The sequence below is a fragment of the Coregonus clupeaformis genome, chromosome 16, assembly GCF_020615455.1.
Source record: "Coregonus clupeaformis isolate EN_2021a chromosome 16, ASM2061545v1, whole genome shotgun sequence".
NCBI classification, from domain to species: domain Eukaryota; kingdom Metazoa; phylum Chordata; class Actinopteri; order Salmoniformes; family Salmonidae; genus Coregonus; species Coregonus clupeaformis.
This window is the reverse complement of record NC_059207.1, coordinates 43229050-43256868: the sequence shown is the minus strand read 5'-3', so window position 1 is coordinate 43256868 and position 27819 is coordinate 43229050. Positions and strand designations below refer to the sequence as shown.

The 27819-nt window shown below is 46.0% G+C and overlaps 1 protein-coding gene and 1 pseudogene across 3 annotated transcripts; one reads left to right on the top strand and one right to left on the bottom strand.

Annotated features, from left to right (window-relative positions):
- The first annotated feature begins 1322 nt into the window (after positions 1-1322).
- LOC121584676 (tetratricopeptide repeat protein 16) lies at positions 1323-27778 on the top strand. Of its 3 annotated transcripts, none has more exons than XM_045225931.1 (12): positions 1323-1886; positions 2167-2257; positions 2403-2546; positions 2729-2829; positions 3389-3518; positions 3780-3994; positions 4226-4518; positions 5122-5263; positions 5360-5525; positions 5888-6024; positions 6425-6584; positions 27700-27778. In XM_045225931.1, the coding sequence occupies exons 1-12, from the start codon at positions 1675-1677 to the stop codon at positions 27742-27744; spliced, it is 1836 nt and encodes a 611-aa protein (XP_045081866.1). In that variant the 5' UTR covers positions 1323-1674; the 3' UTR covers positions 27745-27778. The 3 variants fall into 3 exon arrangements, with proteins under 3 accessions (XP_045081866.1, XP_041756647.1, XP_041756646.1); XM_041900713.2 differs by lacking the exon at positions 27700-27778 and adding an exon at positions 6836-7558 and having other exon boundaries at positions 2457-2546; XM_041900712.2 differs by lacking the exon at positions 27700-27778 and adding an exon at positions 6836-7558.
- LOC123492757 lies at positions 8826-12517 on the bottom strand (annotated as a pseudogene).
- Positions 27779-27819: the final 41 nt, after the last annotated feature.

Sequence of the window (27819 nt, the reverse complement as noted above, 5' to 3'; positions counted from 1 at the left end):
CGTTCCTTACTTCATTTCACAGAGAAGGCGTTCCCTAACGGAAATACGCAAATACATGCTACAACGCGCCAATAGAATATCGCTAGCTCGTTCATGGCTTTGCCCACCATGCTTCATTTGCGCCCACTGTAAACGACACAGATGAATTATCTTGGGCTAGTTATAAATATCTTCGGTCAAGTGACCGCTCTAACAATGGAAATACATGTGCTCAAAGATGGAAGGCGGGCGAGGCGAGATCAGGTGGGACCCATCTAGCCAATGAGAGGGCAGATACGCGTGTGAACAACAGGCCATAAGGATAGATAGAGGACTCATATTTGAATCTGTGCCATTATAGCGTCGGTAAAAGCATGGACAGCGCCATTGAGGCAATCTCCATAGTAAATGTTCTTCTTCTTCATTGGTGGATTGCTCTCAACTCATAGGAATCCCACCCAGTTAACTACTTTAAAATGGTGGCAGCCCTCAATGGCAAGGTCAATGCTAAAACGGATTATATCCTCTATCTATCTCTATGACAACAGGGACACCTCTCATTTCGTTTTTAAACGTTTTTTAGTTGCCACGTGCGTCCACTTTTATCAATGCATTTGTAACAACCTAACTATTACGAAATTTCTATTCGATCACATACACCTCAAGTAGGACATTAGCAATACAAATGGTTGTTGACCAAATTCACTGTGGGGGGATTCGATTAATCTGACCCGGGTGAAGTTGATTGTATTCGTTTTGGAACCGGGCTGCCTCCCGTGCGTTAGCCAGGTGCCCCGTTCAAAGCCCATGGCGAAATCGGCTCAAAACAAAAGTGACGTAATTAAGCACGAGGAGTAATGATAAGGATTCTGTTTTCACATGATTGCCTTTGATTAAAAAAAACGCGTTATCTTCTCAATTAAAACTAGTTTGAAAATTCACACATATGTTTTATGGAAAATAGATGTTGTATGTTTCTGGACGGTGCACATGGTGCCTTGTTGACAACATGACCGAGCGGCGCAGATTACTGTTCGATTTGAGAAGGTCGCGACTCCCTCCCTGCTTTTGCACGTCACGGGCGTGTCCCGCGGCTCAGCATAATCGAATCAGCCCACTCTCTCCTTGACCTCCATACAAAAATTCCTCACTTCGTGTGCCTATTTTCATGGACCGATTTTGGGCCGAGTAAAACAAATCGCTTCTCCTTTTCCACTCAAGTTAAAGGTTGAAAGAGTTTTCAAAACATTACAATTGAAATTGTTGCCCCGTGTAGCTCAGTTGGTAGAGCATGGCGTTTGCAACGCCAGGGTTGTGGGTTCGATTCCCACGGGGGGCCAGTATGAAAAATGTATGTACTCACTCGCTCTAGCGCGTCTACTAAAATGTAAATGTATTATTTATGCGACAAATGCTTGTGATTAATCAGACAGCCAGACAGAATGGGCATGGTATATCCCCACGTCTCGTTCGTTGCCTTGGTTACATGGCGCTATCAACACTGAAAGCAAAGAGAGAAAAACAGCTGTGCAGAAACTTTTCGCACTAATAGCTAAGTAGCTAGCTAGCCAGTTATATGCAAATACTTTGGTACGTTAGAATTATAAAGTAGCCAATTTTGCTATCCCCTACATTACCTAGCTAGCTATGAATGCCAACAAATGGCTAGGTAACGTTAGCTGCATAATATAAGGCATGGCTGTTCCTGCTCTGAAGATGGACCAACAGGTCGACGACGACAGGGATTTCTTCCCCACTGCTGTATCGGATAAAGTGCTCGTGGAGGCGCGGCGTAAACAGGCCATCTGCCGCCTCTTTGGGTCCAGCAGCATCTTCCTATCATCTGAATGCCGGAGAGGGGACCGGTCTGATCTCATTAACGTTATAACAAACAAAGCCATCGAACAGTGAGTTTGACATGGCAACAGGTTGATGCAGCTTCTTTGACAATGTATTACTTTGATCACACATGTCTATAGGATCTCTGAAGATGAGTTGCCATAGGCCTCCTGTAGCTCGGTTGGTAGAACATGGCGCTTGCAACGCCAGGGTTGTGGGTTCGTTTCTCACGGGGGCCAGTATGAAAAATGTATGCACTCACTAACTGTAAGTCGCTCTGGATAAGAGCGTCTGCTATATGACTAAAATGTAAAATGGTCACTCTCACCTAGATTTATCAATTTGCAGCTATGAGAATGGAGAAGAGGCAATGGCAGAGTCCCAATTTTCAAAGGCTGTGACATGCTTCGCCAAAGCCATCAATCTTCAGCCGAAACAGGTACAGAACCACATAAATTGACATCAGTACCAAATCATTCTGAAAATCTTCAGTAACTGCTGTTGGAAGTAGAACAGACGGGAGTGAGATTGATTATTTGTCTGAAATAATTGTCTTAAGTTGTCATATGTGTCCTGACTTCCAGACCCAGCTCTATGTGAGCCAGGCGGAGGCCTATTTACAGTTATGTGACTTTCAGTCTGCAGCTGTCAGCTACAGACATGCCTGCCTCCTGGAGCCTCAGGCTAAGACCTTACACACACGCCTGGCATTCATCTATTACCTACAGGTGAGAGTGGGAAGGGAGGCTGTCCCCCAAAGCGGCCTGCTGTGTGATCTTCTTAGAATAGTCTCAGATTCAGACAGGATGATCATTCCTACACAGTCAAGCAAGCATCCAGCACTAATGAAATACCTCTTGCTTTCACTTGAAAACAGTTTGTAATATATCAAATATTGTCCGCTCCACAGGGCCAATGTTTGTATGATAAGGGCATGTTCCTGGATGCTCTGGAGTCGTTTGCCAAGGCTGCTGAGCTAAAGCCTAGCTGCAGGTCATATCACATGAGGAGGTCAGTGTGAAATACGAGGTATTCACATGGAGAGCTATGTGCATAAAAATGAATAGACGTGTTACTGTTTCCACTATTTACAAACACTTTCTTTGGCTGTATCCATATGTTATCTGCCTAACGCCTCGTGCATACCGGTTACGTCAAACTGTATCCATTCCGGCAGATGTCCATTCATTTCATTGGGAGGCAATCTGCACCGCTGCGACTCATCTGCGGGACTAGGTTGCGGTGCATGGCACTGCGTGCAGTGTGTCGCATGTGTTGGATTTTTAAAACCTGCTTTGCCGTGCGGTACCATTAGTAAACCACAGAAGAAGTTGCTAATGTGTGGTGTGATTCGTTTAGTTGTGATGCGGCACATGGATTGTGAAGTCTACGTAAAATGTACCGTACGGCAATAACCTGTGTGGACGCGGCGTAAGGAGGTCATGTGCGATCCTTTAACCTCAGCCGTCTCTACAGACAGACAGACTCCTTTTACAGCCAGGCGATGGTGCTATTCACCTAAGATTTAAAGTGTGAACTACTGAAGTGTCCCCCTTTGTTGCTGTTGTAGCCTGGCATGTCTGACGGCCCTGGGCCGCTATACTGACTGTCTGAGGCTGGTCAGCAACTGGCTGGAGGCAGACTCTCAGACCGCAGATCTGTTCACCCTCAGAGCACGGCTCCACAAACAGCTCAGCCAGGTCAGCAGTACACTCTCACACTCCGTTACCTCTGTGTTAACACTGGGCAATATCTGACAATACCATGCTAGAAATAACAAAGGTGTGGCGATTTCTAGTTGTAACCCTAGGGACAAATAGCTTATGAACTTGCTCAACACGTGTGACGTCATTGCCACTTTTATCTGCTCTGACATCGCCTTCTAGTGCCTATCTATATAAATGATCAAAAGTCTCATTTACATGCATTCTAATGTAATAACAGCACCATTCTCTATACAGGTAAAAATGTGCTACCATGATCTGAGGTCAGCTTTGGCCCTCAGTCCGTCGTGCCCAGAGGCAGGTGCCCTGCTGGACCAGCTAGAGGAGGCCAGTGAGAGGGCCAGGCAGCAGGCAGTCAGCAGGGCCCTGGCAGGGGAGCTCACAGAGGCCCTGACCAAGATCAACATGGCCCTGGAGCATTGCCCTGAGACTGGGCAGCACTACCTCTTCAGGTATTGATGGCAGAGTATTTTATCAGGTTCTGATACAGCAAGCAAGGGTGTTGATTAGGCCTGTGGTTTATCTGATACATGCCTGACCCCATTTTACCAGACCATTCTCCGCTACCACTGAAGAGATATACATCTACATGTACTTGTTAGGATAAGCTTCTCTACCAATCTATAGTAAATGAGGATACATACTGTCTATTATACACTAAAATGTAGTATTTTGCACTATAGGGGTATTCTGTACCGCAGGCTGAAAGACTTTACTGCTGCCATTGAGGACTTGGTCCTGGCTGTGGAGCTGAGTGAGGCTGGAGACGAGGGAGACCAGGGGTCGGAGCTGAGCGGACACACCCAGGAAGACTGGAGGGCCGTGCAGGAGGAGGCCCAGGTCCAGCTGGTGCTCACCTACAACGACTTTGCCGTGCAGTGCTTCTCCCGTAGCTTCTACAAAGAGGCAGTCATGCTGCTCAACAAGGCCATCGAGGAGCAGAAGGAGGAGAGTGGCCTCTATATCAACAGAGGAGGTGATAGGAGGGGAGGGGAGAGGAGGGGAGGGGAAAGGAGTGGAGGGGAGATGAGGGGAAGATGAGGGAAGTGAGGTATGTCTGAGGGGGTGGGAGGAAGTGGAGGCGAAGGAGGTGAGTTTGGCTAAGGTGAAATTAGGTGAGGAAGGTTGTGGGCTCCCTCTTGAAAAAAGTGCAATTGAAGTCTGGCCCTGTGAAATAACAATATTGTGTGAATATAGACGGTGGGCAGGAGTCTCTGAGATCAAAAGAGAATGTGTTTAAAGTGACTGGTGATGTGATTTCATATCTCATACACCTTGAATACATTCATGCATAAAGTCAGTACCTATGTCCATGGCCGTGGGAAGATATTTAGGGTGGGGGTGCTGAGAATGTTTTTCTCCCCACGCTGCTGACGACAATTTTTGTCCACTCATACAGGAGTAATAAAGGGCCAGTACACAAATTTTGTGGATTTTTTTTCTTTTTTTCGGATTTATCAGCACCCCTACTTCCCGCGGCTATTCCTACATCCATTACATCCAGTTTTAGGAATGAATGCATCTGAGTAGACAGTAGACATCACCTCTGATATTATAAAGGTTGTTGTGGTTTGTGCAGACTGTTTCTTCAAGCAGGACGAGTGGGAGTTTGCCCTGGCTGACTACCAGCAGGCGGAGGAGATTACTCCTGATGACCAGTTCATCTGGATCCGCCTCGCTGTCATCCACAACACCCTGGGAACAAACTGCTACCAGGACCGGTGAGTCTCATCCACAACACCCTGGGAACAAACTGCTACCAGGACCGGTGAGTCTCAGTCTGTCATCCACAGCACTGTTTCTTGTCTTCACCACAGGAAGTACCAGGAGGCAGCTGACAAGTTCTCTGAGGCCATCAATTACAACCCTGGCGTTAGCCGGTACTATGAGAACCGAGCCAAAGCCCACAGTAAACTGCCCAACGTGGAGGGGGCCAAGCAGGATGCCATCAGTACCCTCGTCCTGGACCCCACTAATGATCAGGCAAGACCCTCAACGCCTATATGTCTCATCCACTCTATCCATAAAACTAACCTCGGTCTGTACAAAAACTATGGACCAGATTTTCTGAGCTTTTATGGCTAGGGCTTAATGTGACTTTGTCAGGAATACCAAAGGGCCTGAGTTATGCAAGTACAAAGCTCTCACCACTTGTTTCCTATGCAGATTGGGGGGAAAACCAAACATGTTTTTTTATAAATACATGAACGCTTGATTCTTTCTTTTAACCCACGTTTCATTTTATGTAATAAATGTTTCATAAAGTGGTGCGGAACTCCCACGGTGCAGAACTGACTGCTGTAGTAAATCTGTCCCTCTATCTGTCTGTCTGTGTGTGTGTGTAGGTGGTCCCTCTGCTGCTGAGTCTGTTCCCAGGCTGCTCCGTGTCAGAGGTTCTGTCCAGTGAAACGGCCAGGACGGTCAAAGCCCAGCTGATGGACAGCATCCAGGCCTGCAAACAATCTGCATCCTCCGTGCTAAGGTTAGGCTAGCACTGTGTGTCTGCAACCCCTCCCTGTTACTGCTAAAACTGGTCAGACCTGAGTCAGAAAGATATATGTCAAATATTTAATCTTCACTTGGTTTAGTGTGCCAGGTACAATAGAACCAGTGGAATAGTTCCCAAAGTGCAGAATCCAAGCTAAATTAAGCACACCTCAAGTACTTTAATGTTTTTGACATATTTGGTTTAAAGGGCAGTTGCACAGGTCCAGATGAAGCCTTCTCATGGACTACAAAGAAGCTTGTTCAATGGAGAGTCTCAATTGGAAGTGCTTTGTAGTCCTTTCATAGGCTAAATATGGGTGTGTTCACCAGTCCCAAAGTGTACAAACTAACTGTGGTGGAAGCTAATTACAGATTTCCATAACCTGTTTCCCCAGAATGTGCAGTGGGCTTGACAAGATAACCCTGTCACATGATGCAGACAGCCAGTCTGACTGCCAATCCTCAGAGGACCAGTTTGACCAGGGGGCGGAGCCTCCTAAAGCCTGTGTGGCCCCGCAGGACGTGTACCAGCAGATTGTCAGCATCAGCCAGCAGGTACGAGACCAGGAAGACATCCAGACACTGGGACAGACAAACTAATCTACCCTCATCTAATGAGATCACTCAATAAAGCCCTTCAAACTCTCTTTTCCACACCTCTTATTCACCAAATCATATAAAACACTCAGCTCATGCTTTCCACTCACATTCACCATTGATCAGTATTTATTTTAGTTGGATCTTCCACCCGTTGAGAGCATCTCTCATACTGATCAAAGGTGCACTTCCTGTGTTGGCTGTGCCAGGTGAAGCGAGCAGTGCGATTGGCCCTCGAATGGCGGCAGCCTCTGCAGTATGACGGGCCCCATCTGGCCCCCGCCCGCACAGTGGAACAGGAGCAGTCTGCACTGGGCTCTAAGAACAGACCGTACCACTGGAGGAAGTTTGGGGGGTTTGGAGTGAATTCCAAATGAGCAGCAACACTATGGCGTTTACTACTGTTAGGTTGACATGGTGGAACTGTTGGTCCACTGTTGCTCTTCAGCACTCTGGGCTTGAGTGTGGCCATTGTAATGTAGAGGTTGTCATGGTACCATATTGTTCGTAATCCAACAGGTGTCAGTAGAGGCACAGTTTTCCTTAGTTCCACCTCACCTGTTTGGATTTAATTGATCCATTAATCTAGATTGTCAGGGCACAACGATTTTGATATGGGATTTTTGTTGTATTGTTTATGTCCATAGATATGATGAACAGGCATATGGAGACGTGAAGGGCGTGTGACAAAAGGGAATAGGTGGGCCAGTTAGATGAAGGCAGTTCAATGATATGACAGATAGAAAGGATGGAGATACTGTACTGTAGCTCTATTGTGTCGGTTCTATAAGCTTGAGAATATAGTTGAATGGTAATGCCATTGTCTGATGGGCAATTTTTTAAACAGTATACAGTAAATCTTTATTTTTAACAGATTGTTTAGTGTTGGAAATTTGTCTGAAAAGGATGTTTTGCCAAATTAAAAAATATTTATCCAGACAAGTGTATAGATTGAATTCATACTGATACTGTAAATAGATCGAGAGTTAAAATATTTGGTTTACAGTGTGTAATAGTTGGGTATTTTAGCAGGGATTGTAGCATACTGTACATGGTGGAGACAGGAGAGAGAGAAGCAGCTGACCCTCCCTGCACTGTAGTAACATCTGATGAGGAGAAAGGAGTTGTGACACTCAACCCTGTAGAAAACCCCCCAGCAGTAGCTGAACACATGCACTCCATCCATACCAGCTATTTCAATTACTGAACATACAATACTTCATTTGGATTCATTTGTGACCAGAATGAGTGTACAGTACCAAGTCTACTCAAGCTCCCCTTGCCGGTATAATAATTTATTGAGAGCAGTGGCATAGTCACAAGCAGTGTGGAATAGCGGAGAAAGTAGTATAAAAGTAAGTTCATACACAGTACGCCGGGTACCACCCAAATCCTCTCAATGGTGTCTGTTCAATGTTGGTGCAGACGACCACGGGGGCCCATGCCCAGACTGATGTCAATCATCAGATGTGGTGTTGACATTCAGTCGCTCCATTTGGAGAGCGTGGTCGGCCGCCGCCTTACAACGTATTGTCTCAGTGGGGATGGTGCTTGGTTCAGCTCCCTCAGACAGTGTGTGTGGGCTGCAGCCCCTGAACAATGTGGTCTGGGACAGACGGTGGTCGTAAAGGAGCTGAAAAGTGTTTCACACCCGCGTAATAAAAGTTTCAGGTTACTGTCCTGTCAGGAATGGGAAATGCAGCCAGGAGATCCCAGTGGCCGCCAGGTTCTACCCCAGACAAAAACACCTTTCTCTAGGCACAGGAGCTGGTGGCTTGGCCCCCTGTCAAAAAATTAATGGTGAACCGGAGGAGTTTCATTCACGTTTGGCTGGAGACTGTTTTGTCTAAGACATGCAGAACACGTTTGTAATCTTTGGTTAGTGTTCGGAGCAGGTGACGTGCAGCTAACGCACGCCACTATGTCGTGATGAAAGGGAAATGTAGGAGTCTTGCAGTTTTATGATGTGTAGGGCTTTAAGTGGATTAGTGCTGCTTCAATTATGTGCCAGTCATGGTTTGTCTCAATGGTGATACAAAATTACTGATTCAGGTAGTTATTTTCCATTCACATGAGGTGTCTCTGCTCAAATCCATAGCTAAAACAAGGATGCAGAATCAGATCAAATGAAGCATCAACATTTTATTTTCAAATATTTATTTAAAAAATATTTACATACATGATAGTGAAACATCACGGTTAAATAAAAACCTTCCCATTGAAATAAATAAGCATTGTATAAAGTATAGTTCATCATCTAAATGGTTAAAGAGAATGAGGCTGCAAATTAATAAATAAAGTCAAAGTTGCTTGGTCACTCACTTTACTGGAATAAATACCTGCCGCCTCAAAAACATTCTAAACATTCCAAAGCACTGCAGTTGGTTTACAGCCTAGTGACTGGACCGGATTCCGCTGCACTCAAAAGTCTGATGCACCAGATGACATGTTTGGCACCTAGGGGATATATAAAGCGAGTAAAATGTGCTTTTACAATCTTGTAATTTTCATAACCGAATTTAACTGCATAGCTCTTTTCTCAGAGAGAGAGGAGCAGACAAAATGTCCTCCTGAGAAACGTTTGAAAGACAATTTATTCATCTTGGAGAGATAAAATGTCTGTCTGTTTGTGCTACTCACACATTTTCCAGTCAGTTTTACTGGCTTGCCTCAGGAACCCTCTCCCTGTCAGTCTCCCCGTGTTTTGAAGTAGAGGGCTGATCTCCTGTTTTCTGTAAAGGCAGAAGAGACAGCCATACTCTTCAGGTCCTTGAGGGCACAGCACAGGGCTTGACCTTTTCGGATGATGTCTGTGTCCCTGTAACCCTTAATTGTATGACATATTTCTCTATTTGCTCTCTCTCTCTCTGGACATCACCAAGACCAATTGACTTATAAAAGTTTATCTGTCTTGTGGGGCCACTTCCAGCCATTCTGTTCTTTGAGCTTGCTGATGTCCAGTCCTTTGTGAACAGGTTTAGTGCTGCTGAAATCCAGTGCCCTCTTAACAGTCTTTGTGCTGTTGTCCAGTCCTTTCTTAACAGGTGTAGTGTTGATGTCCAGTGCTTTCTTAACAGGTGTACTTGGTGGGTTGTACAGAGGAAGAGTCGGTGAGCTGCAGGCCAGTGTCCAAGGCCGTTCAGTGGGAATGGTCCAAATTGTCTGAGACGGGGTCTTCTTCTTGTCCTTCTTCTCCTTCGTAGAAGCAGGAAAGGGCGTCTGATAGTAAATGACAGAGTGAGAAAAGTTAGAGAAGTGTTTCCCAAACTTGGTCCTGGGGACCCCAAGAGGTGAACATTTTAGTTTTTGCCCTAGCACTACACAGCTGTTTCAAATAATCAAAGCTTAATGATCAGTTATTTGAATCAGCTGTGTAGTGCTAGAGCAAAAACCAAGACGTGCACCTCTTGGGGTTCCTGGGGCCCAGTTTGTAAATCACTGGAGTTAGAGAAGTGTTGGAGAGACAAGTAATATTTTTTAGTGCTGAGTTTAGAAGCAAAGGTGACTATAGGAGCTTACAGCACATTCTATCTGACTAGCAATTTAGCAAGTATGTTTGTTCAACTGTAGACATGGCAGCTTCGGTAAAAGCACTATTGAAGTCACTGTGAATGATTATCTAAGTCAGGGCTCTCCAACCCTGTTCCTGGAGAGCTACACTCCTGTAGGTGTTAAATCCAACCTCAGTTGTAATTCACCTGATTCAGCTTATCAACCAGCTAATTATTAGAGTCAGATGCGCTAGATTAGGGTTGGAGCGAAAACCTACAGGACGGTAGCTCTCCAGGAACAGGGTTGGAGAGACCCGATCTAAGTTACAGTATAGCCACAATTAAACTACTCATTGAACAAGCTGAAATTAACTTGTTCTGTGCTTCCTGCAACATGTTTACAGCACTGAAACCCTGTGCATTGTTGAGATAAAAAAGGTGTCATACACAGCAGAGGAGGGTGTAGCAGCCGAGCTCGTCAGGGTTGCTGTCTGTCCCTGCATAGCGGTTCTTCTTGGGTAGCAGCAGCATGAAGGACACAGCCATAGACAGGTGGTAGAAACTGTGGACATAGGCATGTTACCACTCCTGCAAAACGAATTGAAATCAGTCATTCAAAAAAATATATACTTTTTGATGTCAATTTGTTACCACTTGTGCAAGCCGAACACATCTCAACAAGGTTTGACATTTAGTATTGCCTTCATTGTGAATGGCAAGGGGAATTAGGGAGATTGCGTTGTGATGATACCTGAAAGAAGAAGCGGAGCATCAGAGCCAGGGCACCGAAGCAGCATCCAGGTCCCACCTGTTGGGTGTATATGCTCTTTTCTCATTTTCTGAAACTGAAATATGATACAGTCCACAGGATCAGTTTAGAACAACATAGGTTCAGTCGAAGAGATGAGATAATCAATGCAATTCTGCTAGGCAATACCTAAAAAACCAAGCATGAACTTTGGTATATATTTCACATTGACAAGATTATGAGATATCTATCAAATTACTGTAAACATGACAATTTTAGGGCATATTGTTATCAGGGTTTGTCATAGCCATATTGTAAGTTGTCCTCACACACCCATTTGACAGTGATTATGAATACTGCTGATCCTATTGGTCCAGAGTAGATCCCATAGCCCCAGCGGTCCTGGTAGATCCTCAGAGCACAGGTCAACACTCCAAACATGGTCAGAGTAGAACTTTGGCTCATCAAAATCCCCTAAAGCTAATATAAAAATATAGAGAGAGAGGGTGTGAATGTGTGTGTGTCCGCACATGCATGCAAGTGTTCATGTGTGTGTAAGACAGAGATTAAAATGTGCATGTGTGTACAGGAGAGCATGAGAGACAGACACAGCACATGCTTCCAAATAACTGTTCAGTGATACTGCATGCAGAGCTCACTTGTTCTCTGAAAATAGTTTTAGTCCACTTAACAACACACCCTGAGGATGGGCCATTACAGTGTCACGATACAATGCTGTTTACACTCAGTTATCAGTGTGACCCAGATAGAGATGGCTGTTCCGTACACGCTGAAGTACTCCAGGATCTCATACTTCATGAAACATATGATGGAGAGGCCTGGCCCGTCACACGCATGGTAAATCTAGGTATATCATGGTAAATCTAGGTACGTCATGGTAAATCTAGGTACGTCATGGTAAATCTAGGTATATCATGGTAAATCTAGGTACATCATGGTAAATCTAGGTATATCATGGTAAATCTAGGTACGTCATGGTAAATCTAGGTATATCATGGTAAATCTAGGTACGTCATGGTAAATCTAGGTACGTCATGGTAAATCTAGGTACGTCATGGTAAATCTAGGTACGTCATGGTCAATCTAGGGTTAAACAGATACACAGTAACTTCATTTCTGTTAATTTCAGTTCTGACAGGACACAGTGCCATCAACAAATAGGTAGGTAGGTTAGCAGTGATAGAAACACAACGTAAAGGTAGACCCACACTTTAGGTTGTAAACATGCGCCCCTAATAAATGACACAAATGACTGTACAATGCATTTTCTTCAGTATTAAAATGATAATCATAACTTCTTTGAATTTGTCTGCACAATCACTTACAAGTATGTTACACACACTCAGTCCCACTCACAAGCAGTGTCAGTAATACACTAATGCGCGTCGTCAACATCTCAGTGTCTTGTCATGGTTCGTACCACGGTGAAGAAGTAGACCATGTCCTCAATGTGGAAGCCTCTCTTGGTGGCTACACTGGCTGCAGTCAGGAAGACCAGGCTACTGACAGTGGGAGGCAGCATCTTGGCAATGTAGGCCCCCATGGTGGCTAAGGGTAAAATAGTGATACAGGCTAGTAGTGCGCTGTGGCTATCTGGCAGTGCTGGATGGGAAGACGTCCTCAAGTCCCTTAGTCCCAGAGAAATGAGAGAGCTAGTAAGTGGGCAGGGAAATGTACAACACACACCACACACACTCACACACAGCTGTCCTGAGCCCTTTAAAGTTTAGATGTCCCCCAGCGAGGCAAGGTCACAGTGAGGCCTGAATGTGCACTGTCATCGTAGGACAGCTAGCTGCATACCAGGTCAAGCAGGCACGCCTGGGAGGGGAGAGTGGTCGCATGCCATGACATTGTGGCATATTTGTGAGGAGTCATACAGTATTTCAGGTCAATAGTGAAGCATAAAATAGATTGAAAGCATTGTCATGGGTTTTGTTGTGGTTTAATGATTGCTATTGAGATCCTCATCTCTTGTCAAGTAACTCTAGTCAAGTCAACTTGTTAGCAGTGGATCTGTTGGTCTCCCATACCGAGAAACACTGCTCGTCTGGATGTGCCAATGGTGTTATGATGACCATGCAAAACATTTACATTTTTACATTTTAGTCATTTAGCAGACGCTCTTATCCAGAGCGACTTACAGTTAGTGAGTGCATACATTTTTCACCATACCAGTCCACCCCAGGCAGCAATCATAAAGCACTTTTTCTTAGTATGTATTTATTGGATCAATGTTTTTCCATAGTCAGTTGTGAATTAGTGAATATAAATAGTGCATGGATATAATTTAATTAATAGAAAGAGTGAGCCCTTCAATTACTGCAGTGGGCTAAATCAGGGTCACACAGAGTGTTTCTTGGTAGTCTTAAACAAATCTACTTTCAAACAAAAGTATACACCTCACACACATGGTTATGGGCTTACAAAAAAGAAGACACCTGTACCATGTCAGATATAGAGTTTACATTTACATTTACGTCATTTAGCAGACGCTCTTATCCAGAGTGACTTACAAATTGGTGCATTCACCTTATAGCCAGTGGGATAACCACTTTACAATGTTTTTTTATTTTTATTTTTATTTTATATTTTTTTGGGGGGTGGGGTGGCTATAAGGGGGGCGTAGAATGATTACTATATCCTATCCCAGGTATTCCTTAAAGAGGTGGGGTTTCAAATGTCTCCGGAAGGTGGTGAGTGACTCCGCTGTCCTGGCGTCGTGAGGGAGCTTGTTCCACCATTGGGGTGCCAGAGCAGCGAACAGTTTTGACTGGGCTGAGCGGGAACTGTGCTTCCGCAGAGGTAGGGGAGCCAGCAGGCCAGAGGTGGATGAACGCAATGCCCTCGTTTGGGTGTAGGGACTGATCAGAGCCTGAAGGTACGGAGGTGCCGTTCCCCTCACAGCTCCGTAGGCAAGCACCATGGTCTTGTAGCAGATGCGAGCTTCAACTGGAAACCAGTGGAGTGTGCGGAGGAGCGGGGTGACGTGAGAGAACTTGGGAAGGTTGAACACCAGATGGGCTGCGGCATTCTGGATGAGTTGTAGGGGATTTAATGGCACAGGCAGGGAGCCCAGCCAACAGCGAGTTGCAGTAATCCAGACGGGAGATGACAAGTGCCTGGATTAGGACCTGTGCCGCTTCCTGTGTAAGGCAGGGTCGTACTCTCCGAATGTTGTAGAGGATGAACCTACAGGATCGGGTCACCGCCTTGATGTTAGCGGAGAACGACAGGGTGTTGTCCAGGGTCATGCCAAGGCTCTTCGCACTCTGGGAGGAGGACACAACGGAGTTGTCAACCGTGATGGCGAGATCATGGAACGGGCAGTCCTTCCCCGGGAGGAAGAGCAGCTCCGTCTTGCCAAGCTTCAGCTTGAGGTGGTGATCCGTCATCCACACTGATATGTCTGCCAGACATGCAGAGATGCGATTCGCCACCTGGTTATCAGAAGGGGGAAAGGAGAAGATTAGTTGTGTGTCGTCTGCGTAGCAATGATAGGAGAGGCCATGTGAGGATATGACAGAGCCAAGTGACTTGGTGTATAGCGAGAATAGTAGAGGGCCTAGAACTGAGCCCTGGGGGACACCAGTGGTGAGAGCACGTGGTGCGGAGACAGCTTCTCGCCACGCCACTTGGTAGGAGCGACCGGTCAGGTAGGACGCAATCCAAGAGTGAGCCGCGCCGGAGATGCCCAGCTCGGAGAGGGTGGAGAGGAGGATCTGATGGTTCACAGTATCAAAGGCAGCAGACAGGTCTAGAAGGACATTTACATTTACATTTACATTTACGTCATTTAGCAGACGCTCTTATCCAGAGCGACTTACAAATTGGTGCATTCACCCTATAGCCAGTGGGATAACCACTTTACAATATGTTTTTTATTTTTATTTTTTTTATTTTTTGGGGGGGGGGGCGGGGGGGTAGAAGGATTACTTTATCCTATCCTAGGTATTCCTTAAAGAGGTGGGGTTTCAAATGTCTCCGGAAGGTGGTGAGTGACTCCGCTGTCCTGGCGTCGTGAGGGAGCTTGTTCCACCATTGGGGTGCCAGAGCAGCGAACAGTTTTGACTGGGCTGAGCGGGAACTATGCTTCCGCAGAGGAAGGGGAGCCAGCAGGCCAGAGGTGGATAAACGCAATGCCCTCGTTTGGGTGTAGGGACTGATCAGAGCCTGAAGGTACAGAGGTGCCGATCCCCTCACAGCTCCATAGGCAAGCACCATGGTCTTGTAACAGATGCGAGCTTCAACTGGAAGCCAGTGGAGTGTGCGGAGGAGCGGGGTGACGTGAGAGAACTTGGGAAGGTTGAACACCAGACGGGCTGCGGCATTCTGGATGAGTTGTAGGGGTTTAATGGCACAGGCAGGGAGCCCAGCCAACAGCGAGTTGCAGTAATCCAGACAGGAGATGACAAGTGCCTGGATTAGGACCTGTGCCGCTTCCTGTGTAAGGCAGGGTCGTACTCTCCGAATGTTGTAGAGCATGAACCTGCAGGATCGGGTCACCGCCTTGATGTTAGCGGAGAACGACAGGGTGTTGTCCAGGGTCACGCCAAGGCTCTTCGCACTCTGGGAGGAGGACACAACGGAGTTGTCAACCGTGATGGCGAGATCATGGAACGGGCAGTCCTTCCCCGGGAGGAAGAGCAGCTCCGTCTTGCCAGGGTTCAGCTTGAGGTGGTGATCCGTCATCCATACTGATATGTCTGCCAGACATGCAGAGATGCGATTCGCCACCTGGTTATCAGAAGGGGGAAAGGAGAAGATTAGTTGTGTATCGTCAGCGTAGCAATGATAGGAGAGGCCATGTGAGGATATGACAGAGCCAAGTGACTTGGTGTATAGGGAGAATAGGAGAGGGCCTAGAACTGAGCCCTGGGGGACACCAGTGGTGAGAGCACGTGGTGCGGAGACAGCTTCTCGCCACGCCACTTGGTAGGAGCGACCGGTCAGGTAGGACGCAATCCAGGAGTGAGCCGCGCCGGAGATGCCCAGCTCGGAGAGGGTGGAGAGGAGGATCTGATGGTTCACAGTATCAAAGGCAGCAGACAGGTCTAGAAGGACAAGAGCAAAGGAGAGAGAGTTAGCTTTAGCAGTGCGGAGAGCCTCCGTGACACAGAGAAGAGCAGTCTCAGTTGAATGACCAGTCCTGAAACCTGACTGGTTTGGATCAAGAAGGTCATTCTGAGAGAGATAGCAAGAGAGTTGGCTAAAGACGGCACGCTCAATAGTTTTGGAAAGAAAAGAAAGAAGGGATACTGGTCTGTAGTTGTTGACATCAGTGGGATCGAGTGTTGGTTTTTTGAGAAGGGGTGCAACTCTCGCTCTCTTGAAGACGGAAGGGACATAGCCAGCGGTCAAGGATGAGTTGATCAGCGAGGTGAGGTAGGGGAGAAGGTCACCGGAGATGGTCTGGAGAAGAGAGGAGGGGATGGGGTCAAGCGGGCAGGTTGTTGGGCGGCCTGCAGTCACAAGTCGCAGGATTTTATCTGGAGAGAGAGGGGAGAAAGAAGTCAAAGCATAGGGTAGGGCAGTGTGAGCAGGACCAGCAGTGTTATTAGACTTAACAAACGAGGATCGGATGTCGTCAACCTTCTTTTCAAAGTGGTTGACGAAGTCATCCACAGAGAGAGAGGGGGGAGGATTCAGCAGGGAGGAGAATGTGGCAAAGAGCTTCCTAGGGTTAGAGGCAGATGCTTGGAATTTAGAGTGGTAGAAAGTGGCCTTAGCAGCAGAAACAGATGAAGAAAATGTAGAGAGGAGGGAGTGAAAAGATGCCAGGTCGGCAGGGAGTTTAGTTTTCTTCAATTTCCGCTCCGCTGCCCGGAGCTCTGTTCTGTGAGCTCGCAATGAGTCATCAAGCCACGGAGCTGGAGGGGAGGACCGAGCCGGCCGGGAGGATAGGGGACACAGAGAGTCAAAGGATGCAGAAAGGGAGGAGAGGAGGGTTGAGGAGGCAGAATCAGGAGATTGGAGGGAGAAGGATTGAGCAGAGGGAAGAGATGATAGGATGGAAGAGGAGAGAGTAGTGGGAGAGAGAGAGCGAAGGTTGCGGCGGCGCATTACCATCTGTGTAGGGGCAGAGTGAGTAGTATTGGAGGAGAGCGAGAGAGAAAAGGATACAAAGTAGTGGTCGGAGACATGGAGGGAGTTGCAGTGAGATTAGTAGAAGAGCAGCATCTAGTAAAGATGAGGTCAAGCGTATTGCCTGCCTTGTGAGTAGGGGGACGGTGAGAGGGTGAGGTCAAAAGAGGAGAGGAGTGGAAAGAAGGAGGCAGAGAGAAATGAGTCAAATGTAGACGTAGGGAGGTTGAAATCCCCCAAAACTGTGAGGGGTGAGCCATCCTCAGGAAAGGAACTTATCAAGGCGTCAAGCTCATTGATGAACTCTCCAAGGGAACCTGGAGGGCGATAGATGACAAGGATATTAAGCTTAAATGGGCTAGTGACTGTGACAGCATGGAATTCAAATGAGGAGATAGACAGATGGGTTAGGGGAAAAATTGAGAATGTCCACTTGGGAGAGATGAGGATTCCTGTGCCACCACCCCTCTGACCAGATGCTCTCGGGGTATGCGAGAACACATGGTCAGACGAGGAGAGAGCAGTAGGAGTAGCAGTGTTTTCAGTGGTAATCCATGTTTCCGTCAGCGCCAGGAAGTCGAGGGACTGGAGGTTAGCATAGGCTGGGATGAAGTCAGCCTTGTTGGCAGCAGAACGGCAGTTCCAGAGGCTGCCTGAGACCTGGAACTCCAGGTGTGGGGTGCGTGCAGGGACCACCAGGTTAGAGAGGCAGCAGCCACGCGGTGTGAGGCGTTTGTGTAGCCTGTGCGGAGAGGAGAGAACAGGGATAGGCAGAGGCATAGTTGACAGGCTGTAGCAAATGGCTACAATAATGCAGAGGAGATCGGAATGAAATGAACTAAACATCTGGGAAAGGAGAGAGTAGGGCCTCCCTCACCAAAACTTCCACCTCAGAAACTATCATTGTTTCACTGAACCACCCGAATAAAAACTCTCCCAACTTCCACTTTAGAAATTAGAATTGTTGTGAACTACAGCGGTTCAATGTTTCAAGGAATAGACTCAACTTACTTTGTTCAGCTAGCTAACTATGACGCCATAGCTAACTAGCATGCTAGCATCCAATAACACACAGTTTAGCACCAATACTTGGTTACAACAAACTACCAATAGTGTGTTAACACACTAAACAGATAATTTGTGTCCGTGTCTAGTTCCTTTCATAACGCAGCAATAATTAAACGTTGGCTAGCTAGCACAAATATATTGTATTTAGCTGCTACAGTACAGTTAGCTGGTCGTGTTGGCTAGCTAGCAATGGCTACTGTGTTGACTTTGTTTGAAAAACGGCTAGCTAGCTAGCTTCGTGCTACACCCGGCACCGCCGAATACAATGCTAACCTACAATAACTACCCACAACAGCCCACGATGCCTACCTACAATACATAACTACAATCTAAATACATAATTAAGCCTTACTCGACAAAGCCCAAGCTATGTATAAAGCCAAACTTACCAGACGCCAGCTGACTGGGTGGCAGACAAGAAGACATTTGTCTTCTGCAATCAGTAGGTGTAATTAAGTACAGTAGTTACTAACTACCTAACGTTGATGCCTCAGATAATGAGGTTAGAAAAACAGCTGAATGGTAGGTAGCTAGCTGGCTTAATTACAGGTACTCTTAAGCGTGGAATAACATTGGAAACAACTATCCACCGTTGCTAAACGTTACCAGTAGCTACCCGCTAGCTAGCTAGCCTCGTGCTTCGCCGGGCTCCGCCGTATACAATACTTACCTACAATAATTACCTACAAAAACCTACAATAACTACCTAAATAAACTACCTACAATACCTAACTACAACTACCTACCTACAATCTAAATACATGGTTTAAGCTTTACTCAACACCATATAAGAAGCCAAGCTTACCTCCTGCTAGAGAAAACACAACCTCTCCCGACCACTGTCACTTAACAAACAGGACAAGAGCAGAGGAGAGAGAGTTAGCTTTAGCAGTGCGGAGAGCCTCCGTGACACAGAGAAGAGCAGTCTCAGTTGAATGACCAGTCTTGAAACCTGACTGGTTTGGATCAAGAAGGTCATTCTGAGAGAGATAGCAAGAGAGTTGGCTAAAGACGGCACGCTCAAGAGTTTTGGAGAGAAAAGAAAGAAAGGATACTGGTCTGTAGTTGTTGACATCAGAGGGATCGAGTGTTGGTTTTTTGAGAAGGGGTGCAACTCTCGATCTCTTGAAGACGGAAGGGACATAGCCAGCGGTCAAGGATGAGTTGATCAGCGAGGTGAGGTAAGGGAGAAGGTCACCGGAGATGGTCTGGAGAAGAGAGGAGGGGATAGGGTCAAGCGGGCAGGTTGTTGGGCGGCCGGCCGTCACAAGTCGCAAGAATTTATCTGGAGAGAGAGGGGAGAAAGAAGTCAAAGCATAGGGTAGGGCGGTGTGAGCAGGACCAGTAGTGTCATTTGACTTAACAAACGAGGATCGGATGTCGTCAACCTTCTTTTCAAAATGGTTGACGAAGTCATTCACAGAGAGGGAGGAGGATTCAGCAGGGAGGAGAAGGTGGCAAAGAGCTTCCTAGGGTTAGAGGCAGATGCTTGGAATTTAGAGTGGTAGAAAGTGGCCTTAGCAGCAGAAACAGATGAAGAAAATTTAGAGAGGAGGGAGTGAAAAGATGCCAGGTCCGCAGGGAGTCTAGTTTTCCTCCATTTCCGCTCGGCTGCCCGGAGCCCTGTTCTGTGAGCTCGCAATGAGTCATCAAGCCACGGAGCTGGAGGGGAGGACCGAGCCGGCCGGGAGGATAGGGGACATAGAGAGTCAAAGGATGCAGAAAGGGAGGAGAGGAGGGTTGAGGAGGCAGAATCAGGAGATTGGAGGGAGAAGGATTGAGCAGAGGGAAGAGATGATAGGATGGAAGAGGAGAGAGTAGCGGGAGAGAGAGAGCGAAGGTTGCGACGGCGCATTACCATCTGAGTAGGGGCAGAGTGAGTAGTGTTGGAGGAGAGCGAGTGAGAAAAGGATACAAAGTAGTGGTCGGAGACATGGAGGGGAGTTGCAGTGAGATTAGTAGAAGAACATCATCTAGTAAAGATGAGGTCAAGCGTATTGCCTGCCTTGTGAGTAGGGGGGGACGGTGAGAGGGTGAGGTCAAAAGAGGAGAGGAGTGGAAAGAAGGAGGCAGAGAGAAATGAGTCAAAGGTAGACGTAGGGAGGTTGAAGTCCCCTAGAACTGTGAGGGGTGAGCCATCCTCAGGAAAGGAACGTATCAAGGCATCAAGCTCATTGATGAACTCTCCAAGGGAACCTGGAGGGCGATAAATGACAAGGATGTTAAGCTTAAATGGGCTAGTGACTGTGACAGCATGGAATTCAAATGAGGAGATAGACAGATGGGTCAGGGGAAAAATAAAGAATGTCCACTTGGGAGAGATGAGGATTCCTGTGCCACCACCCCGCTGACCAGATGCTCTCGGGGTATGCGAGAACACATGGTCAGATGAGGAGAGAGCAGTAGCAGTGTTTTCAGTGGAGTTGAAATGTATTCAATTTTGAGTTTGCATCCCAATATTACACTTTATATACATCACAGAACACTGAAATATAACAATTTGGTCATTTGACTGAAGGAAAGGGCTTTCTCCTCAGCTGTTGCATCTGCCGTGTGGGGCTGATGAGAGAACACAAAGGGGTGCAGTGTAGTTGGGAACACACCCTCACGCCTCAGATTCCAGAAGGGGATGTAACATTAGCACTCGGCACACAACCAGAACGCCACTCAGGCACAGCTTGGGGACCCCTGTGGGCGGGATCCTGCACTCTGTCAGTGTCACTGGTCTCTGTCCTCCCCATACCAGCCCATTGTACAGCCTTTGGAATTTGGAATGGCCCCTGGAATGGGGCTGACCCCAGGATTCAGAGGTTAAAGGTCATGGGCTGAGCCTGTTGAGAGTGCAATGTGAGAGGAGGGGGATAGCCAACTAAATGAAAGTGTATCATGGTTACTTTCACCTCAAAGGGCCCATACCCCTGCTCTGTACCTGTCTAAACATGGGCGTGGACGGTAGTGTGGGAATGTGGAAGCCAGGGACTTCCTGTAAGAATCTGAGAAAACACTGGGCTTCCTTTTGATTAGCTCATAAATAGTTCTGCCTTGTGCCCTCTAGTTATTTTACAAATAATTAAAAAGTAGATGTTTTAGTTAGTCAACTCTGTGAGCGCATAATAAAAAAATATTTTTTTTTTAAAGCTGTGGGAATATAGCCAAAGTATATTTGGAAAGTGACATGGAGATACACTGAGTGTACAAAACATTAGGAACACCTTCCTATTATTGAGTTGCACCCCCTTTTGCCTTCAGAACAGCCTCAATTCGTCGGGGCATGGACTCTGCAAGGTGTCGAAAGCGTTCAACAGGGATGCTGGCCCATGTTGACTCCAATGTTTCCCACGGTTGTGTCAAGATGGCTGGATGTCCTTTGGGTGGTGGACCATTCTTGATACACACGGGAAACTGTTGAGTGTGAAAAACCCAGCAGCGTTGCAGTTCTTGACACACTCAAACCGGTTAACCTGGCACCTACTACCATCCCCTGTTCAAAGGCACTTAAATATTTTGTCTTGCGCATTCACCCTCTGAAAGGCACACATACACAATCCATGTCTCAATTGTCTTAAAAATCCTTCTTTAACCTGTCTCCTCCCCTTCATCTACACGGAATGAAGTGGATTTAAAAGGTGACATCAATTAGGGATCATAGCTTTCACCTGGATTCACCTGGTCAGTCTATGTCATGGAATGAGCAGGTGTTCCTAATTGTTTATACACTCAGTGTACATATGAGTATAGAATAGTTCTCTGTAAAAACGGTTATTACGAGTGCATTGTGCTCTACTCCCATGTTGAGAATATATCCAGGGCACATGCATGCGTGTGTGTGTGTGTGTGTGTGTGTGTGTTGGTATGTAGGTATGTAGTTATATATTTTTTGTGTGTCTGTCTGTCTATGTGCTTGATGATGTGTAGGTCTGCCAATCTGTCTGGCTGTCTGTCTGTGAGCATGAATGTGTCTGTCTAAAGTGCAGTACCAGCCTGAATAAACCTGGGCTGTGAGCCAAGAGGACATCAGAAAATGTTATGACAGCTCCTCTCCTCTCCTGCTGAAGAGGAGCAGTCACTGTGCTTCTGAGCTCAGAGGAAATAGGTGAGAATTTCAAAAGATAAAACTATAACCATTGAAATGGACTGAAATTAATTTATCAGGTACCTAGATAGCTTACATAATTTGAAGAGAAGTGAGGCAGTTTAAAATAAACTGGTAAAGACACCTCAGCAATAAATAGAGCTTAACAATTTAGAAAAAAGCTTTTATAATTCAGATTTCAGACATATAAATGATGACTGAAATGAATGTAAATAAAACCACCAAAAAAAATCCAGTATTGTTTATCTCTCAGTTTGTGAATACACCTTTTTATTCAAGAATCTCTCTCTCACTGAAAGACTGTCATCGACTAAAACAGTATATATTTATTTTCCAACATCTGTGGAGGGAAAAAACTCTCTAATGTTTCCTCTTGTCTGTGTGTACTAACCATAATGTCTCCAGACCGTTTCTCCACACAACACCACACCTCAGGAGTATTGTTAGCCCTCCACAACACATTTCCTCTGTTTGCCGCCTCATACTTTACACTTTTATAGGAGAGAGAGAGAGAGAGAGAGAGAGAGAAAGAGAGAGGGAGGGAGATCATACCACTCGACTTGCAGTATGTGCAGTTCTCCCTCTGAACTATGTCTATCACCATATACACACTACATGACCAAAAGTATGTGGACACCTGCTCGGTGAACATCTCATTCCAAAATCATGGGCATTAATATGGAGTTGGTCCCCCCTTTACTATTATAACAGCCTCCACTCCTCTGGGAAAGCTTTCCACTAGATGTTGGAACATTGCTGCGGGGACTTTCTTCCATTCAGCCACAAGAGCATTAGTGAGGTCGGGCACTGATGTTGGGCAATTAGGCCTGGCTTGCAGTCGGTGTTCCAATTCATCCCAAAGGTGTTCGATGGGGTTGCGGTCAGGGCTCTGTGCAGGCCAGTCAAGTTCTTTCACACCGATCTCGACAAACCATTTCTGTATGGACCTCGCTTTGTGCATTGGGGCATTGTCATGCTGAAACAGGAAAGGGCCTTTGCCAAACTGTTGCCTCAACGTTGGAAGCACAGAATCGTCTAGAATGTCATTGTATGCTGTAGCATTAAGATTTCCCTTCACTGGAACTATGGGGCCTAGCCCGAACCATGAAAAACAGCCCCAGACCATTATTCCTCCTCCACCAAACTTTACAGTTGGCGCTATTGTGGTGAGTGTGATGGAAGGAGTCAGGTGCAGGAGGGTAATCACCGAATACAGAGTTTATTCCTTCGTGGACACACAAATGCGCTCAAATAGCGATCAACGAAACAGGCACAGGGGAAACTCTCATCCCTGGCAAATACACGGTAACGGTAGAATCCAATAATACATAGGCACAGGGGAAAATCTACCCTGGCAACAAAATGTACGCGTAGCTACACTACTCTCACAAATAACAATCACCCACAAGGACAAGGGGGCAGAGGGAACACTTATACACGGACTAATGAGAGGATTAGAACCAGGTGTGTGTGATTGACAAGACAAGACAAAGGTGATGATGATTGGGGCGGTAGTGGTTAGTAAGCTGGTGACGACGAACGCCGAAGCCTGCCCGAACAAGGAGGGAAGGCAGCCTCGGCCGAAGTCGTGACAGCTATGCATTGGGGCAGGTAGCGTTCTCCTGGCATCTGCCAAACCCAGATTTGTCTGCCAGATGGTGAAGCGTGATTAATCACTCCAGAGAACGTGTTTCCACTGCTCCAGAGTCCAATGGTAGCGAGCTTTACACCACTCCAGCCAACGCTTGGCATTTCACATGGGGATCTTAGGCTTGTGTGCAGCTGCTCGGAAACCCATTTCATGAAGCTTCCGACGAACAGTTCTTGTGCTGACGTTGCTTCCAGAGGCAGTTTGGAACTCGGTAGTGAGTGTTGCAACCGAGGACAGATGATTTTTACGCGCTACGCGCTTCAGCACTCGCCGGTCCCCTTCTGTGAGCTTGTGTGATCTACCACTTCACAGCTGAGCTGTTGTTGCTCCTAGACGTTTCCACTTCACAATAACAGCTTTTACAGTTGACCGGGTCAGCTCTAGCAGGGCAGAAATTTGATGAACTGACTTGTTGGAAAGGTGGCATCCTATGATGGTGCCACGTTGAAAGTAACAAGGCCATTCTACTGCCAATGTTTGTCAATGGAGATTGCATGGCTGTGTGCTCGATTTTATACACCTGTCAGCAACGGGTGTGGCTGAAATAGCCGAATCCACTAATTTGAAGGGGTGTCCACATACTATTGTGTATATATAGTTTATCTGTGTGATTGCGTGGAGTATGTGATTGAAGCCTTGCAGTGTAGTGTAGTAGAGGAATCCTAATGTTCGTAGCAGACACAGAGGCAGCGCAGCAGAGAGAACATGTGGCTGCTGGGTGCAGACGTTGTGGCCAGGCATGGTGGTCCTCCCAGTCCCAGTGTCTGTCTCTCACTCTCTCTCTGCTGCTCGAGACATCCTAGAGACTCAACTGCTCTCTCTCGCTCTCTCGCTCTCTCTCTCTCTCTCTCTCTCTCTCTCTGTGTCTGTGTATGCTGCTCAAGACATTCTAGAGCAGGGGTGTCAAACGTCCGGCCCGTGGGCCGGATCAGGCCCGCAAACGGGTTTAATCCGGCCCGCGAGATGATAAAAAAAAAAAAAAAAAAAAAAAAGGTAGAATAATTTTGTAAAGTATAAAAATGCGCTGCAATTTTTCAATAAAATAAACTGCTGTTCCAATTGCGTCCACTGGATGGCGCAATAGCAATTGTGTTAAGCAAGCAAACTGTTTATACCGGGGCAGAGCAAGTAGGTCAAGCACGTGCAGCCAATGAGCTACTTTGTTTTGCCCGCGATATTTATTACGGCTTCTACTTTTAACATTATGTGCTTTGGCACCCTCATTGCCCCAATATGTCTCTGTCAAAAAAGAGAAAAGTGGACGCAGAGTGCAGAGTGTTCCAAGAAAAATTTTCATCCTATTTAGGCTGAAAGAATATAACCTTCGTCGCCACTATGTGAGTCTTCATGCCGACAAATATGACAACTTTCAAGGACAGCGGAGATGAGAGAAGGTGAATGAACTGTTGGCGGGTCTGAAGAAACAGCAGTCTGTGTTTACTCACAGCCGAGACATCAGTGACGCTGCAGTGAAAGCTAGCTACCTCATTGCTAATGAAATCGCAGTGGCTTCAAAACCATTTAGTGAGGGTGAATTTGTAAAAACATGCATGATGAAGGCAGCGGAGATTGTGTGCCCTGAAAAGCGGCAGGCTTTTGCAAATATCAGCCTGACAAGAAACACAGTTGCAGACAGGATTTCCGATCTTTCAGTGGATTTGGACAGCCAGTTGAAGCAAAAAGTAAAGTCATTTATTGCGTTTTCGGTTGCAATTGATGAAAGCACGGACATTACAGATGTTGCACAACTGGCCATTTTCATCCGCGGAGTTGATGACACATTGACCGTCACCGAGGAGTTCGTGGAGTTGGTGCCGATGACAGATACAACGACAGCAGCTGATATTTTTACCGCACTCGTCGGCGCGCTGGACAGGGTCGGAGTGGACTGGTCCCGCGCTGTCAGCCTGGCTACAGATGGTAGCCAATGACAAAGTTCAGAGAGAAAGTGCAATCTGCAAATGGAGGACGTGATTTTTTGACTTTTCACTGTATTTTGCACCAGGAGGCTTTGTGTTGCAAGTCATTAAAGATGGATAACGTCATGAAGGTGGTCATCCAAACTGTTAATTTCATCCGATCCAGAAGCCTGAATCACCGTCAGTTTGACAGCCTTCTCAGAGAGAAAGACCACATCTATGGCCTGCCATACCACACTGAGGTAAGATGGTTAAGCCGAGGTGCTGTGCTGAGGCGTTTCTTTGATTTACGAGAAGAAATTGAACAGTTCATGGAAGAAAAGGGCAAACCAGTGTTAGAATTTCATTCCGCAGAATGGATGCAGGACCTTGCATTTATGGTGGATGTTACAGAGCACCTGAATAACTTGAACAAACAGCTGCAAGGGCGCAACAAAGTTGTCACGCAGTATTATGACAGCATACGTTCTTTCAAGTTGAAGCTGTCATTGTGGGAGACGCAACTTGCCGGTGGTGATGCAGCTCACTTCCCCTGTCTGAAAAATGTGTGCGCGACCCAACATGTGGCAGACATGAAGCGGTTCAAAGATAAAATAACGGGACTGTTACGGGAGTTTGAGCAACGCTTTCAGATTTATGTTTATATGTTTTTATGTTGATGTGCTATTGTTTTTAATTGATTTTATTTTATTTGTATATTTAACCTATTCTTGACTCTGTGGTTCTTGCACTTGTTTGGGGAACAGGATTTCATAATTTTTATCTACATTTCTGCCTGAGAAATGACAACCTGATATAGTTCTGTGATCTGTGATATACTTATGTGAATCACTGAGGCATTGTGTGTTTGTGTGTTCTTTGTCCTCAGAACTTTCAAATAACTTGAGGTGTTTTATGATTAATAGTGATGTTGTGCTTTTGGACACTGTCCTCAGGCTCCAGCTTTATGTTTATATGTTTTTATGTTGATGTGCTATTGTTTTTAATTGATTTTATTTTATTTGTATATTTAACCTATTCTTGACTCTGTGGTTCTTGCACTTGTTTGGGGAACAGGATTTCATTATTTGTATCTACATTTCTGCCTGAGAAATGACACCCTGATATAGTTCTGTGATATACTTCTGTGAATCACTGAGGCATTGTGTGTTTGTGTGTTCTTTGTCCTCAGAACTTTCAAATAACTTGAGGTGTTTTATGATTAATAGTGATGTTGTGCTTTTGGACACTGTCCTCAGGCTCCAGCTTTATGTTTATATGTTTTTATGTTGATGTGCTATTGTTTTTAATTGATTTTATTTTATTTGTATATTTATCCTATTCTTGACTCTGTGGTTCTTGCACTTGTTTGGGAACAGGATTTCATTATTTTTATCTACATTTCTGCCTGAGAAATGACACCCTGATATAGTTATGTGATCTGTGAAACAGTTCTGTTAATCACTGAGGCATTGTGTGTTTGTGTGTTCTTTTTCTTTAGAATTTTCAAATAAACTTGACGTGTTTTATGATTAATAGTGATGTTGTGCTTGTACTATTTTGGACACACTGTCCTCAGGCTCCAGCTTTATGTTGTATGTTGATCGTATTAAAACAAAGAAAACAATCTGAAGTTGTTGTTTTTAAGTTATATATACCATGACTTTTCCGGTCCGGCCCACTTGGGAATAGATTTTTCTCCATGTGGCCCCTGAGCTAAAATGAGTTTGACACCCCTGTTCTAGAGACTCAACCTCTCTCGCTTTCTCTTTTTAGTCTCTCTCTCTCTCTCTCTGTGCTGCTCAAGACATTCTAGAGACTCAACCTCTCACTTTCTCCATTTTTCTCTTTCTCATTCACTGTCTTCGTATCTGTAACTTTAGATATGCATAATACTTTGTAATTGAAATATTTGTTTACGTATAGGGCCTTAGATATTCTGTATTCACCTCAGTGATAAGTAGAGGCCTGCTCTGAAACCCATCATGACCTACTTCCTGGTGTGTTCTCTCTACATAGAAACGAGCACACAGGACAAGACACCAGCGCCTGAAGAGGAGATAGGAGAAAGGATGTTCGGGGGACTGAGAAGATGAGGGAAAAGGGTGATGGGAGGGGAAGTTGGGGGTTTAGGGGAGG